General features: G+C 39.2%; 1 protein-coding gene across 6 annotated transcripts in view; it reads left to right on the forward strand.

The window, feature by feature from the left end:
- ntrk3b (neurotrophic tyrosine kinase, receptor, type 3b) overlaps positions 1-16,516 on the forward strand; it is a 280,707-nt gene that overhangs the window by 163,130 nt on the left and 101,061 nt on the right. For 5 of the 6 annotated variants that reach the window (XM_024295435.2, XM_024295436.2, XM_024295439.2 and 2 more), the window contains 2 exons: positions 1,625-1,674; positions 6,631-6,733. In XM_024295435.2, coding sequence (XP_024151203.1) covers positions 1,625-1,674; positions 6,631-6,733 — 153 coding nt within the window. The remainder of the gene's footprint in view (positions 1-1,624; positions 1,675-6,630; positions 6,734-16,516) is intronic. The other variant, XM_024295438.2, reaches the window with a different exon arrangement.

Raw genomic sequence — 16,516 nt, forward strand, 5'->3', positions numbered from 1 at the left:
GCTAACAATAACCCAGTACCGGTGTAGGTACCACATGTGCTCAGCCTGCAAGATCAGCTCGGGGGCTTGCGACTAGTGATGACATCACCCTACGGTAACGCCACTTAGACAAACGACTCAGCTGTTTTGCACAGTTTTCCTGTACTGAAGCTGATGTTTACAATAAAGTTTATTTAAAGAAAGAAAGAAAGAAAAAAGTGTGAGATCTGCTCTGGCTATTATTTATTATTTTGCAGCTGCTTCCCTAATGGCTGCTCTCCTTAGTGTTTATGTCACTGAGCAGAACGTTTTTTAATGCGCGACCATCAACAAACTAGCATGCTACTCGCTAGCACCCACTTTAGCACAAGCTTTACGCTTCCCAGCCTGATTTCTCTCTATTAAAATACGATCGCTATCCTGTGATGATTCTCCTTGATCGGATTATTTTGTTGTTGAGGTTTTTGCGGTTGATTGCAAATATTGCGCCCCCTTTTGTGATTCTTTGCGTACTTGTTCGGACTTCTTCGGTTCTTTACTCGAGAAGACTCTGCATTGTTATGGCTCATGTTTGTCATTTCCCATGTCACGTGATGGTGGTCTAATGGTCCGGACCAGTCACAATCTTACACGTCATCAAGTTGCAAGCCCCCGAGCCGATCTAGCTGGCCGAGCACATATGGTACCTACACTGGACCCTAACCCAAACCTGGTACTGGTTTGTGCCCGGGCCCAATTCGGGTCCAGTACCACATCCGGTACCGCGTCCTGAGGGTTGTTGGAGGGGTCCTTAACCAAATGTCAATATGTGACAACTTGGGGATGAGAATGTGTCGACATAGCATCAGACTAGAGAGTTGTTCAGTTTATGTTGTTTCATTCATTTATCTCAAGACACAAGTCAAACTATTTGTAATTGCCAAAACTGCATGAACGCAACATACTTACCTGATCTCAGTAAACCAAGCCTAACCGTACTGTCAGTTTGTTTAGTCCAGTTTTTGAGTCTGGCAGCCGGTTCCATTTTACCAAATGTTACATTTGGCCCATCAGCCTGCATTCGAACCTCTTCTCCTGCCTGTATAAGTTCTTTTTGCCTGTTTTTATTTGTATTTGCACACAATGTGGTTTCTTTGGCATTGATGAAAGACTCGAGTTCGACAAAAACATGTTTTCTGTTCTTGGAGCATTGTTAAAATGTCCAATTTGAGGTTGAATTTGAAGCTTTTGAACTAAAGCATTGTTCTACACTTTCTAATATTTTTAAAGGCAAGAATGGAAAAAAGAAATGTCAGACTCAAGTAGAAACCACAAAGATCCACCGTGCTAAACGATAATATATTCATTTAAATCCTTCGCACTACAACTTGAAATAGCTTCAGTCTGTCAGGTTGTACCTGTGGGAATGTTATTTTTATTTAAAGTCATAATAGGTGTGCAAACACGTTCACGCAGAGGAACCACTGCTGATTTGTAAAAGCTTTTATTCTGTTGTATCCGCTCTCCTTTGTAACTACCAAGTCATTTGCCTGAGAATGGGCATCAGGGGGTGGAACCATTATCTGCATTAACCAGAAAGGAGTGGAAGAAAACCACGGTTTCTCACTGAGTCACTGATGTCCATTTCTCTGCTTCTTTGTGTCAGATCTGCCATCAGATGATGTTTCGGGCCAACAGGATGAAGACACATTTGGGGTGAGTTTCCTTCCTAATAACGTTGATGAAACCGATGCTAAAGAGGGCACCCTGGTCCCAGTAGAGACGGATTCCCCACAATCCAAACCACTTTTGTTCGCAAGAGGACTCTTCTGAGGCCGGAAAATGTGTTTCAACTTAAGTCGCTCAAGCCTTGATGCTGCAAAACCACAACATTCAGAAAAATGTGAAATGCAGACTTTGTTTCTACATTACAAGGCCTCAGAACTGCAAAACATGTTATTTTACAATGATAATGCCAAATTTAAAGTGCATAAGTTAAATGTTCTACTTAGTTACACTCAAATTGTTTCCACGTCTCTCTGTCATCTGAAAATATTCACAACTTACTACGCTAGAGAGGAAGAGAAATGCAGCGCTCATGCAGAGATTTGAAGCAGTTCACGGTGTCCTTAACACTACTTTTCTTGTCCTTTCGATCATGCTCTCATTTCTACATTTAGAAAAGTCATCTATTTATGGGCCTCCAAGTCTTTTTTTCCCCCAAAGAAAGTAGGCTTTCTGTTGAGGTTTTTTTCAGGGAAAAAAAAAACAATGCTCAAAAACCCTAATTCTTCTTTTTGGACCAACTTCTGCTGTTGTTACAAGGCCCTTTGTAAGCTAGTCCCCAAGTAATGACATCAAAATGATTTTTCATTTCAATCAGCAGAGTTGATTCTTGTCAGGAGCCATGAGAGCCAGAAGCCGGTGCTCCAGTAATGGAAAGCCAAAGAACCGATGCTAAGCCATACTCTAGAACCAAACTAGAACTGAAACTGGTTCCCTGAAAAAATAGGGGTTAAATTGAGGCTATAAAGAATTTGGAATTGATGCTGCAGCTGAAGTAAAGGCAATGCATTGTGTAGAAACAGACAACACATTTTAGAAACAAAAAAATAACTTGATTTGAACGTTAAAGTTCCATTAGTTCGGACTTCTGGGGGAGCGGTGAGGTGCAGACACAGCCGCTCAGTAACCATTTGGTTTAGCCCCCCCAATCCAACCCCTTAATGCTGAGTGTCAAGTAGGGAGGTACTCGGTGCTATTGTTAGTCTTTGGTATGACTCAGCCTGGATTTGAACTCACAACCTTCCAGTCTCAGGATGGACACTCCACCACAAGGCCATTGAGCTGGTTTTCAGTAAATGCTGAAATGTTCCGACACTGCTCTTCATTTAAGCACTGGAGCTCATCAGATGAACATCTCTGATGACGTAACATTAAAGAGAGTTGGGTATACAGCACAAACCATTAAAAAAACAACAACAAAAAAACTTGATTAAATGTTTTTGCATTAAAAACTGGATGTATATTTGTAAAACAAGTCTCAATAGTTAACTTTGACCCCTTTTGTCTAAAAAATGTTGCCCCTTTAAACATGATGGTCAAACTGGTTGTAGAGCTGGGATGCAGCTCCTAAAGGCTTCTTTAAGTCCCATTCCCATCATTTTGTATCTATTTTCCCAGAAGTATTTACAGTGGTCTTTCAATAATGGTTACGCTATTTTTAGGCAAAATCCAAAACTGGTGCCGTTTTCTAGGACATGGTTTCAGCAGAGTTGATTTGAATAAAGCCATATTCAGAAAGGCAGTTTTAGGCTTGTTTTTTATTTATATATGTCCTATAGCATCAGAAAAATACCACAGGAACATGTCAAAAAATACCAAAAACATCATTTTCATCAGTGAGTCTTTAAAATGATTTCTACATTGCATTTTCATTGGCAACACTAAGCTCTAAATACTTTGCATTTTTCTCTTTTGATTTTTACATCACCCCTAATGGTGAAAGAAAACTAAACCAGAGTGTTTTCAAAGAAAAGTTTGGTATCACTGAAATTCCTTATATACCCTCCTGCCCTTAAAGCAGGTTTTAATTAAACTCACAAGGAGAAAAACAGAAGAAAATAAAACATAATTTCTAAAACAAATTGTGCTCTTCAAGGGAATAAACCAAAAGCAAATCAAGCATCATTCACATAATTCAAAATAAGAAAAGGTGTACATACGAGGGATCTCAACTAATAAAGGAACGACAAGGAGAACTTAAGGGAAGCCATAAACATTTCGCTACATGTCCAATCAGGAAGTTTTTCAGTCTCAACAAACCGTCTGCTCTCAGTAAATCTGGGTAAAAATGGACCTCTTTATTACACATATGTCACAGACTTTCCCAACTAGCCTTGCTGAACTAAAATAGATAGAGCTACCATTAATGGGCCGTTAATAGACTTATTAATGTCAGACATTTTGACATATGAGAGGAACCACATAGGTGTGATTAATAACATTCATAAGGGGCTGCTGTCGTTCTGGAGCCACACTTCAGTTTTTGGATCGCGCTGCCTTTTACAGGATTATTAATTGCACTTTTTCTGCCATGACCATTCGCCAGCTTTGAAAAATGCCATGGCAACAACCCATTGGAATAAAAACTATTTACATCTAAATTGCCTAGATGTAATGTGTCACCGTCTCTGCTTTTGCTAACTAAGAAAGATGTATCTCTTCAGCCCCTGCATTTTTCTTTTTTAAGTTCTGAAAAAAGACACCCAGTTCGTTTTTGATTTGCTAATTTGATGACAGCTCAGGAAAGAAGATTTCGACAGAAGTCCTGCTGCTGCAAGATTTTTATCAAACTTGATGGCTATTGGTGGTGGGAAGGCAAAAGCGCAACATAATAAGTCATCCTAATGATCTACAGAGAAGTCTCATTCTTATTTCATTTAAGGAGAAAGTAATTTAACAGGATTTCTAGAAAGGTTGCTAATGTTGTTTAGATGTTCGGCTTCAAACCCTCCTGGCGAACAGAATCGGCTTCTACTCGTCCCACAAGCTCACCTACTTTACCAGCACTTTTCTGTTACCCATTCACATAACGGGGCAGTGAGGGTAATGAAGAAAACCATTATGCACTATCTATCACACAGACTGCCATAATATCTCAATTAATATATAGTAACAGTTACAGCGAGTCCATCACGTATGACCTCCTCAACTCCAAACAAGCTTCTTTGTTTTCAAAAAATCAGCATAGAATTTGTTTTCAGGTAGATCAGCCCATCAGACAGCCGGTGGTTTGAACCCCGACCCGTATCATCAGTCTGGAGGCAAAAAACCAAACCCCACACCGTCAGGAGATGTGTGTTCAGTGGGGTGTGAGGGAGGAAAAGTACTTTATAAAAAGAAACACCATGGAAAAAAGAAAGTGCTTTGTGAATGGTTGAATATGGCTTGTAGTATGAAAGCTCTTTGAGTGGTCAAGTGGAGTAGAAAAGTGCAATACAAGTACAGTCCATTTACCATCCGCTGTCCATGAAGGACTTTTTGTTTGCGGGTACGAAACTGACGCTGTGTGGATGGAGTGAGCAGAAAATACTAATATTTTTAGAAAAAAACTGCTTTTACTCTTATTTTTGTCCACTGGAATAAACAAAGTATTCTATAAATAGAAAATATCATCTTGTTTGTTATTTTTAAATGTAAAAATACATTTTTCAGGCTGGAACATGTTTCTAGTTGAGCAACAGATAATGTATGTGTATCCACAGTCCCATGAAAATCTGTATGATTTATGATAATTATTATGACAATATATATTTAAAGTCTCACCCCTATGACCTTGACTCATTTTATTCACCACTACAGTGGGTTCAAAATTTCAACATGAAATTGAATAATTTTAATGTAATCATTAAGATTTTAAAATAAATGTTTTTTTTTTTATTTATTTAAGTACTGAAACACACTGACACTAACAAGTCACATAGATTTTCTTTTAACTAGTCAAAAAGAAATCCATGGTTCTCGGATTTTAACCAAAATAATGATGACTGTGGGGGTTTCTTGTTATTTTCTCATCTACTTTGAGATGTAGAAAATGGACACGCTGTAACTTCACGTCGTCTTGTGGGAAAGTGAGCGCCCTGAGCTGCAACAGCTCGCAGTCATTCGAGAATGGCGTTGGTGGGGGGGTGGGGCTCTTAAACTTCTTCAAACATTTTCGGGGTCCTTAAAATCCTGATGGAAAAGATTCAGTGCCACCCCTCTCACCATGTCCCCTGAAAATGGAATATGATTAGAAAATTTACAAAAGAAATCTTCATGAGCGCTTTCAACTTCTCACAAGCTCTTCATCATTCAGTGAGAAAAGTGAAGAGACGGGAAAAAAAGTGAGAAAATTCTGTGGGTTGGACGTCTGTTAAAGACACTTAACTGAGTAAAGGAAAAAGCAAGAATCTGACTATTAACAGTTATTTTATTCCTGGTCAAAACTGTGTCTCATTTCCACACTTTCTTGCAAATGTGAACGCCTAGTCGCTCACAGCTAAATGAGAACTTTTATAGACCCACTCCAAGGTTTTTAACATGTTCTTGTTGGATTTTTCTGATGATGAAGAAAATTTATAAGCATTAGGCTCAAAAAGAAATTTCTGACTATTTCTTTATTCAAATCATAAAATTAGGAGCAGGCAAAATAAAGCTGTTTGAAAAAAAATTTGCAGTTGTTACATAGAAAATACATTGGGCAGACTACAAGCTTCCTGCTCCGGTTCATTCTGATGCATCCATATGCAGACGACTACATCATGTACGTCTTTGTTTTTCTCATCTGAGCTGGAGTCTGGTTTAAGTCTTTGTGGCTGGATAGCTCCAATATTGCTCACCGTCAATAATTAAAAAAAAAAAAATGCTATTTACATTTTTATTTTTTAATAGTGTAATTGCAAAATTGAGTTTTGGGGACATTTCTAGAATTTCTAGAAGTTTTGCACATATGTGTAACAGAAACACAGCTATAGACAACAAGCCAGTCATGAAGCTGAGTCTTGAACGTTCAGGGTTTTGAACTCTAATAATGAATGCTCAGACTGATAAAAGACGTGGAAGGTGATTGTGAAGAACTTTTTTGTCCTCTCATATTTAACCTTTCTGGGCTCATTTCCTGTCTTCCAGGTCACCATTGCTGTGGGCTTGGCCGGCTTCGCCTGCATCCTTCTCCTCGTCCTTTTTGTTCTCATCAACAAATACGGCCGGCGCTCCAAATTCGGTATGAAAGGTAAGTTTATTAGAACAGTTAGACAAAAAGCAGGCAGGCAGTCTATTAGGTGTGTTTTCACCTCGCTGCAGGATGCATTGTTGCAGAAAAATCAATGCTCCCGAACATTTGTTGTTTGGGGACCGTCTTTTTCCCCTTTGGTGGGGATGGTCTTCACAGCAGTGTTTCTGGTATGATAGATGCTAAATGGAGTCCTCCGTAAAACGCGTTCTGAGGAAGCGATCGATTCCGGTCATGTAATCAAGCTGCACAGTGCACACATTTTATTTATCGATTGCATACCTTTTTAGGCATTGCTGAATGGATCTTAAATTAATTAGTGGACTGGGGCCTGTTGAGGCACTGAAGAGGATTAAAGCGGCTTTTGTACATGCTGAGCTTTCATTTTGGGTTAGATCCAGGTTATCTTTCTGCCATTGCAGCTGAGAGGGAAGCCTCTGTAGTGATGATGTGGGAACAGATCAGGGCCAGAGGGAGCCGACGCGAGCAGCTCAGGACCTGGTTCAAGTATCCGTGCTCTCTGACTCCAAGCGCAGTCGGAGACTCTTTTGCTGGACGAGTGCGCCGTTTGATCTGTGTGAATTCAGAGAATTTTCAAGTTAACCTTTTGAGTTTCCTCCACACCTGTGCAGCTTCTGTTATGTTTGTGGTGCAAACGTTTTCTAAAAATGTGCCACCCTGACCCTTTAATAATGCAGGTCCTTTATTATACTCTGCAAGTATGATGTAAAGTACCGTGAACCCTGACACCTTTTAATTAGCCACTTTACAGGATTAGAGTTTGTTATTTACCTCAGTGAAGAACTCTGCTGTAATAATTTAGGTGGTGGCAATTACTGCATTGGCCTGAAGCTGGTTCTAATCAAGGATAAGTTCTAATGAGCTTTTACAGACCCGTGTGTTGTGTCACAATCATTTGAAGTTGCGCTAAGAAGCTGATTTTGTACCGAAAAGTCTCACATCAGTCACAACTTTTTGGTTACAAATAAAAGATCACATGCATTTTTATGCATCTGATTTAAAGCAGCGGGACTCAGTGTTTCCATAAAGGAGATCTGCTCCCTAATGATGCTCCTGCTGCACACGAACGCTTTCATCCAGCCGCTGCAGATGGAGTTTAGCGCAGCAGACAAGTTTTATATTTACATCCACCCACAGTTGCTCTAGCACGTTTTATTTAATTCACAATGCAGTATATCCAGCATCGCTGAATCAATATAAATCTCGCTTTACAAATCCATCTGCGAGGAATCTGTTTTACAGCTCTGCCGTATTTTTACACTTTGCCATCAAAGTCAAAGGAGAGGCGCTGTCTGACATCACAGCGGCACTGAGAGCCGAGCGTGTTCTACTGCTCAGAGCATGAGATGTGCTTGTGAGGAGAACTCTGAGCAAAAAAGGGGCTTCAAGTGCAGCAGTCAGTACTCCACGCTGAAGAACTTCTTCAGCTTGATGTTAAGTTTAAAAACTCATAAACCTGGTCGGGGTATATTATTTCACGGGGTTTGAGTTTAAGGGTGCATTTAGTCTATTGGTCCAGACCAAGTCCGCTTAATTTGGTCCACAAACATTGAAAAAAAAAACCCAAAACATTTGACTAAAGATCTCTTCACTTATTGGCCAGGAATTACGAGGGCGGGGCAAAGCAACGAGAAAAAGAAAAATGGAAGTCCTGCGTCTCACAGACCTTGTCTGAATAATTCACTTCCTCAAACTTTATATTTCACCAACCAATTTTTAACGTCTGGATCAATGTCAGGTGGAACAGGAGTCAGGTTAGGAGTCCTGCTGCAAGGCGGTTGCCAAGGAGACATAGGCTAAGAAGGTACACTGATGAATGTTTATGACTTATAGATTGTAGGAAAAGCAAATTGTTTTTATGAGCTTGCGTTCATCTGACACATTTCATGAGTTGCTGTTGCATCAATGCTCCACGTTTGTCTGCAGCTCTGTTTACGTTGGCCGTTATGGTCCAATTGTTCTGCTCCAAGCAAAGAGTCTTTTCAGACTGAAGAAACTCATAGTGAACCGGAGCTCAGTCCAATAGGAAATCTAGGAATCCACCTCCATAGATGGGTCAGAGAGCGTTCCTGGTCCCGGACCAGGGTCCGCTCGGGTGTATTCAGACTGAATGAACTTTAAGAAAACTAAATGTATCGAGGCGAAATACGGCATAAGTTTCTGTTTTCTGTTTTCCTTGGATTAGATGATTTGGTTTCTGAGTTCTGCCTTTGATGCTTTCTGTTAAATTTACATATGTTCAGTCTTCACAGCTGGTTTCTGTTCATAATTACTACAGCTGTTTTAGTATTGATGCTCAGTAAAGGTTTAGTTTCAGGCTTTTTCAGATAATCTCCGTTGAACCCCAAAGAATGAATCTTTGGTTGTTTGGCATCTTTATATCTTTTGTGTTACTGATTCAGGTTTGTCGTGTTAACTTGTTGAAGTTAAGCTCTGTTCCAAAAAAAAAAAAAAAACTTTCTGGCATCTAGATTTTGGTTTTTTAAATTATATTTAGGGTTTTTTTGGACCCAAAAACAGATGAGAAATGTGGCAAAAACCACATTTTATTTTGAAGGAGTGTTTTAATTTAAGTTAATTTTGAGGGATTGGAGTCATAGGGAGGCAACGAGAATTAGATTAAGACAGATAACATGAAGCCCCTAATAATAAAATAAAAAACAGAAATTGTCACAAATTGTCTCCAGTGTTCACACTTCAGGATGCAGTGACTTTGTATATTTGTAGTTGGTTTATTCAGAATGGAGGCATGTGTTGCCATAATGGGCTTCACACTAAAAAAAGGTACCATAAAGTTTTAGGAAGTTTTCTCCATACTTTAACGTTTCAGCCACAGCAGTTTTTACTCAAGTGTTCCTTTCGGTTTGTAAATCTATGGCATTAAAGTGAGACACTCCTCACTGAGGCCAGTTTTAGCCCGCTTTAAAGCCCTCGGTAATGATAAACATGCAGCAAATCAAAATCCTTGCTTTGATTGTTGCTGATTTGTTTAGTTGAGTCTGAGCAGCATCTGTCTGCTCCACTGCTGTGTGATTGAGGAGATAAAAGATCTGGAAAGGAGGTGAGGTCTGCGTGGACTCTTTAGGACCCCATACTGTTCGGTACAAAAGCCTGATTTGTTCACTGTGTGTGTTTTCTCCTCCCACTCTTGTTCTGGAGAATCAGCTGGAAGGCTTGAAAAAGTCATTACCTCTGGATGGAGCCATAATGGATTTTCGCTGCACTAAATCACCGTGGCTCTTTTGGTTGTTGGAGGTTGATCACCGAGCCTTTCTGGGCTTTCAATAAAAGCCCCTTTATTTATTTATTTGTTTTTGGTAGCTGCATGTGTGCACTTGAGGCTCGTTCGGCTGATTTGCTGATGTGTCAAGGCTCCATCCAGCGCTCGCCCGGCTTTACTGCTCCCCGGTTTATGGGGGGATTTTGGCTTGTTTTATGAAAGACACTTGACATATATGCGAATGCACTCATGCTGTTGATAACCTGGTGTTCTAACACATCTCATCTGTCAGCTAAAACATGCATTTTAAGCATCAGACTCATCCTTCCACTGCTGGGTCTTGCAGTATATTACCCATATATATTTGTCAGCAGGGAGTCAATAATGCTTTGCAAGAAAAATGCACACAGCATGCAGGTAATAAGTTTTCTTTTCCTTCTGTTACCACAGGTGAAGCCACTGTACAATGAAATGATTCTTCAGCTGAATCTTTGTAAATTTGACTCGATTCTGTGTCACACTTTTAGATATATTGCAGTTATCTTTTAGGATAACCATGATATTAAAAAGAGGGAAAACAGTTTTACCATTTCTTAAGTTTTTGTACATTTTTTTTTATTTCGTTTCAATGTTATTTCAGATGTTATTTTTGACTCCATATTTCTATCCAAAAGATAATACAGTTGGTATTAAATAATAAACAACGTCAGAAGTAAATAGGAAAAATTCTTGTCAAGTAGGCACAGATGGTAGAGATGTTGGTTAGAAACGCTCCAAAAACTGCTTTGAACTTGTGCAGGATGCTGTGTTTTCCCTATAGACTAAATGTACAGCACAGTTTGTTAATGGATGGCCAAGAGTTTTAGCTTCCAAGAAATGAATACACATTTTTTTCCTTTGATCTAAAAAAAAAGTGTATATACAGATACAGCTTGGAGCATAATCTCTCTTTTCTTAGTGACTCACTGTCACTTCACCAAAAGTATTTACCGTATTTTTCGGACTATAAGTCGCACCGGAGTATAAGTCGCAGGGGCCAAAAAATGCATAATGAAGAAGAAAAAACCATACATAAGTCGCACTGGAGTATAAGTCGCATTTTTTTCAAGTAATTTATTTTACAAACTGGTTGAAAAAAACGATATTACATCATCCTGGAAGGTAAGTTATAACATTCATAAGTGAATAGAAAACAGCCTGAATATGTGTCAACACATATACACATATTAGCATCATGAAAAAAACGAAAAGGTGTAGCATTTATATAACATAACAGTTTTATTTAACTATAGCCTCAAGAACTCATCAACTTTGTATCTTCACTGTAATTAATTGCACGCAATCTCACTCCATATCACTAAATCCCTTAAATTCTTCGTCCTCTGTGTCACGTCTGAATAACTAAAGTAAATAAAGTAATTGCATAGATCACCATAAGAGGGCACTCTAGACTTACGGTCCATATCTCATCTCATTAAAAATTCGTATATAAGTCGCACTGGAGTATAAGTCGCAGGGACATTCAATCTATGAAAAAAACCGCGACTTATAGTCCGGAAAATACGGTACTCAAGGGTCAAATTTAAAGAATGAAATAAAAAAAAATCAAGTACTTTTTAGACAATAGAGGCAGTTGTGAGGATTGTGCTGTTGGATTTGGTTGTCATTTGTATTTTCTTGGTTCTTGTAGGTTCTTGTTCCATGTCAGTCACTCCAGGTTCATGTAAATCATCCACAGTTGCTTTCATTTCTGTTAGCGATCCACATTCAGTTTTTATTTTCAACTGGTCACTGTCTGGTCATCTGCTTATGTTGTTCCCAATTTTTTTTTGTTTGTTTTAGTTTTTGTCACCAAGTCTGGTCTTCTGGATATTGGGTCCTTCACCACTTGTTCTTGACGACGTTGGTGGAAACACATTTAATTAAACAAAATCGCACTATTTAACACTAAACATCACGGCTTGGAACCACATTTATATTTGTACTGCGTAAAGGTGGCGTTAACCCTCCTCAGAGTCTTGGCTAAAGTAGCCAGGGGTTCTTTTAAGCCTCATTTAAGTCCAGTATTTTGAGTGATTCCATTGTAAAATGGAACCATTAAACACTACTGAACCGTAGCTCTTGGGGCCTCCATCTGTTGTAGGTCCAAAAGTGGAACAGAAAGGTTCTGTAGCCACCCGTTGATTGGCAGAAAGTGATGACGACATTAGAAAGCGGCAATATAGCGTTCATTTAGGCGAACGCTTCTAAGCATTTGGGTTTTTGCTGGATCAATCCCACCCGCCATCTTCTTTTAAACAACATTAGATTTCTGTTATACACTACGTATCAGAAATAAAGCAGGAAAAAGACGAGCTGCTGGATGACCTCCGTTGTTGTTCTTCTGGTCGTCGCACTACAATGACACAATGACACGCTAGTAGTCTGAACCCCGGATGCGCCGTGAAAACAAGCTGCTCAGTGGAAGTGAGGCTTAAATGAGTGGAAACATTCATCAGAATGAACTGGACCGTAGCGTACCACTCCTTAGCATACACTACCGGACAGGACCGCTCAGTGGAAACGAAGCTTTATTGGCTAAACTGTACAATCCCATTGAAAGGCTTCTCAGCACGGCTCCAGACAGTCAACCTGTACTCAGTCCATGTAATCAGCAGAAATCTGTAGAAAATCTATGGATCTAGAACAGGGGAGTTCAAAGTCAGTCCTTGAGGGCCGGCGTCCTACATGTTTGCCATTGAAGCTTCTTGTTGGCCAAACACACCTGATCCAGGTAATCAACAGCAGATAAGGCAGAGTTTCTGGAAAACCAGCTGGAGTCGGCCCTCGAGGACTGATTTTAGACACCCCTGTTCTAGAATGTTCCTGTTCTCGTCTCATCACCAACTATCAGTTAGGTCACTAAATTCTCACAAGTGTCTCACTTTTACTATTGAGACAAATCTACAAAGCTGCATGCAAATGTTGGTTCATATCAATTTTTAGCTCAGAATTGTACAACGGTTCGCAGAAAGTCACAGTAATCTGCAAATCAAAGTCAGAACATGGTCATAAAAAATGTGAGTCCAGGTTTTGTCGTTGTATAGAAAAAGGTGCAGCAGTCAAACTGAATGAGAGTTCTTATATCCTGAAATATGAAAACGTAATTGAAAGTGTCTTTTCATACATGCTGACCTTGACTTTGGATTTGTGTTGAAACTGATTCAGAGTCATAATTGTGGCTTAAACTCGCTGTCAGCTTTTCTCAGAAATCCTCCAGCAGCTCTCACAGCTGAAATAAATGCTGTACAACTCAGCCTGGTTCACACGAGGGATAAATGGGTACAGCAGAAAATCAAGTCTAAAAGCGCTAACTGTATAAAAGAAAGATGGACACAGCCTCTGGGGTCTTGAAAATGAAGTGCCTTGAACTTGTAATTGAATACTCCTTTCTTGAGTGTCAAGGAGGATTGCTCAGATTCCTAAAAATGTTTGCAGTTGACCTTTGATATTGATCTGTGCAGATTCCAAGTTATCTGGGTCAAACTAATGTGAGGAAGTATAATATAAAGACAACTTAAGTTTACATTACAGAACAAAACGGTGAATAACGGAGATGTACCAGGATAGATGAAAGTTTGATGTCCATTTAGGGACTCAAGCATTTGACCATTTCCAGTCGTATCATAAAAAAGTGATATAACTGTTAGGTTAAGTGCTTTGGGTGGCACCCATTAAATGACCTTCACATGACCTCCAAACTTTTAAATTAAGGTATCAGATTTCTTTGGGCTAATCAAGCAAAAAGCCATATGCTATAGTTCAAATGGGACATATGTAGTTCAAGAGAAAAGGGTTTGTCTAGAACTGTGATAAACTAGTGGTTCTCAGAAAACATCTGAATATGACAGGCTAAGATTTGAAAGACCTACTCAAATGAAAGTTTTTGTTGGTATTTTAATATACTCTCATGACAATTTTGTGATGATGGAGAGCATATATTTAGTTAATTAAACTCAAAAACTGGATTTCTGAGTATTTTTTTTATTCAAACTGTTGTGATATAGTAGCTGACAAAAATTTGTGGTTTAAAAGAGCTAATTTGTGACAGAAAATCCACTGGACACAAGCTTCCTGCTCCGAGCTCTCTGCGACGGGGAAGGGAAAGGGGACGGGGTTGCCCCACACCGCCAATCTCACCCTCAATTCATTTTAGTTGATTCCACTTCAGGATGGTAACACTTTTTTTAATTTGACAGAACACGTCAACCTTTGCCAGCAGATAAAACTGAACAATTTAATATTTTTGTCATTGTTTATTCAATGAGCATATCATATTTGGATTTTTATTTAAACTAAAGTTTGACAGCCTAATTGACTGAGCTCAGCGTTGACGAGCAAGGGATGCCGTTTGTATTTGTTGACACTTTAGTTCAATTTTTTAAATGCATTTTTTTTAGAATATTGAATATTGTTCTGTAAGTTACTTCCAAACTGTAATGTATTACAGATGTCTTGTTTTTCATTAGTAATCCCTTATTTTAACACTTTTCATGTTTTTTTTTTTGTTCTTAAACAGTAAAATCACAATTTTAGGACCAACCCTGAGGTTTATTGACTTTGGTTAAGGGAGAAAAACAAACAAAAAAAAAGTTATCTTTTTTATTTCATCTTAATATATAAATATGAAATAAAAAATCTAAGTTAGATCAGATAGACTATGTGTATTCAGACTAGAAAAGTAAAGTTAGTTGGTCCAGATTGAGTCCTGAACTTTCCATTTGTTCTGTATTCAGACTGCCGTCAACCGGACATTCGTTAACAAAACCATGTGACTAAAGATCTCTTCAATCATTGGCCAGGAATTACAAAGGCGGGGCAAAGCAATGAGAGAAAAAATGATGGAAGAGATAAGCTTTGCAATCCTTGATGGGATTGTTCACTTGTTGAAACTTTATGTTTCCTTTAGCAGTTTCGAATGATCAGTCTGGATAAAACCCTGAAACAGCAAAATGCAACGTTGGTGGTTAAAAAGACTCAGCAAAAGGACAAAATGGATTTTTGCTCCGCGGAAAAGCAAAACAAGAAATGCAATCATGAAAAACAAAGCAGAAATTAAATCCTGTGAAGCTTGAATGGAAATTTAGCTCATGTAAAAAGACATTTCATGGCTGGCCATGAGATTTGAATACATTTTTATGGCATTACTCACTTTTCATCCCTGAACATGTAGTAAAATATCACAGAACATCCAATAATAATGCACTACACCACTTTGTTACCTTAAAAAGTCAAATGTTTCTGGAATAAATGCATTTTGTCGAAGGTTACTCGTCACACTGGAAATGAAACTAAAAGCTTTTATGCGTACAGTATGTATACTTCCTTCTACATGAAGGGATTATAGTGCATATTTTTATGTCAATTTCTTACAATGAAAATCCGATGACTGACCTGCGGATGCTGAGACAGTGATGTGTCAGGGTCGGATGAAGTGGATTCAGAGAGACTTGTCCGTGGACCACCTGAGGCAAGGTGTGTCTACACCCTTCACATGCAATCAAATGTAGCCATTCAGTTACACAGGTACAGCCTGTCCTCGTTGACACGCGGAGCATGATGTAAGCAATAAACCTGTGACATTGCTGCCATTCCTGTCAGCTCCCCCTTCCAAAAGTGTGACTAAATCAACACAGATGCTTGTTGGGTTTTTGGTCTTAAACATGCAAATAAACAGACATATAAAAATACTTTTGTCTTTTAGTGACACACATGTATGATATCCACGCACAAACCTTAGCCTGCGGCAGCATGCTAGCCTCTGTGATCCAGAGATGAGTGTCAAGCCGACTTACCCTCCTCTACGCTACATTACCTTAACCAGGCTTGGGGATAATCAGCCCACACACGCACACACAGATACACACAGCAGCATTTCCTGCATCACTGCCTCACTTGGCCTCCAGTGGCCAGGGCGAGCTCTGCTGCCAAGCACCAAGTCATGTCCGTCTTCAGAGAGAACCTCTCCTACCATATGTCTGAGAAAATGTCAGGCGAATTGCCAGTTAAATATCTTCCAGTTAAAGCCTCCGTGGTGGAGGGGAGAGAAAGAAAGCAGGACGGCGAGCAAGGCAGCAGTAAATGTTTTTGAAGGGTCTCCATTTGAAAAGAAAAGCAGAAAATCACATGTAAAGACAAGTCCGCCTATAGATTTTACAGCCTCCTGCAAAGAGAGATTTGAATCTACATTCATAAATGGAATGAATGAGATTTCTGGAAACCAGCGTGGCGTCTTCAGTCTATTGCACACGTACATTAGAGAATGCGCTAACAGAGACTAATTGAATGCACTTTTAGCATATGGTGTTTACATTGGACTGTCGCTACCCGATACTAGTGCATGAAGTCACAGCTGCAAAATGTCAAAGGGGTGCAAATCTGTGAATCTTGCTCCAGCTTTTCTCTTTTGCAGCTCTTTTCCAATATATAAAAGCCTTAGTGTCAGATAATTCCAGCCGGGGACAAGGCACAATTATTAATTTCTCCACATTTAATTTTCAAAT

Source organism: Oryzias melastigma, linkage group LG3 (assembly GCF_002922805.2).
Source record: "Oryzias melastigma strain HK-1 linkage group LG3, ASM292280v2, whole genome shotgun sequence".
NCBI classification, from domain to species: domain Eukaryota; kingdom Metazoa; phylum Chordata; class Actinopteri; order Beloniformes; family Adrianichthyidae; genus Oryzias; species Oryzias melastigma.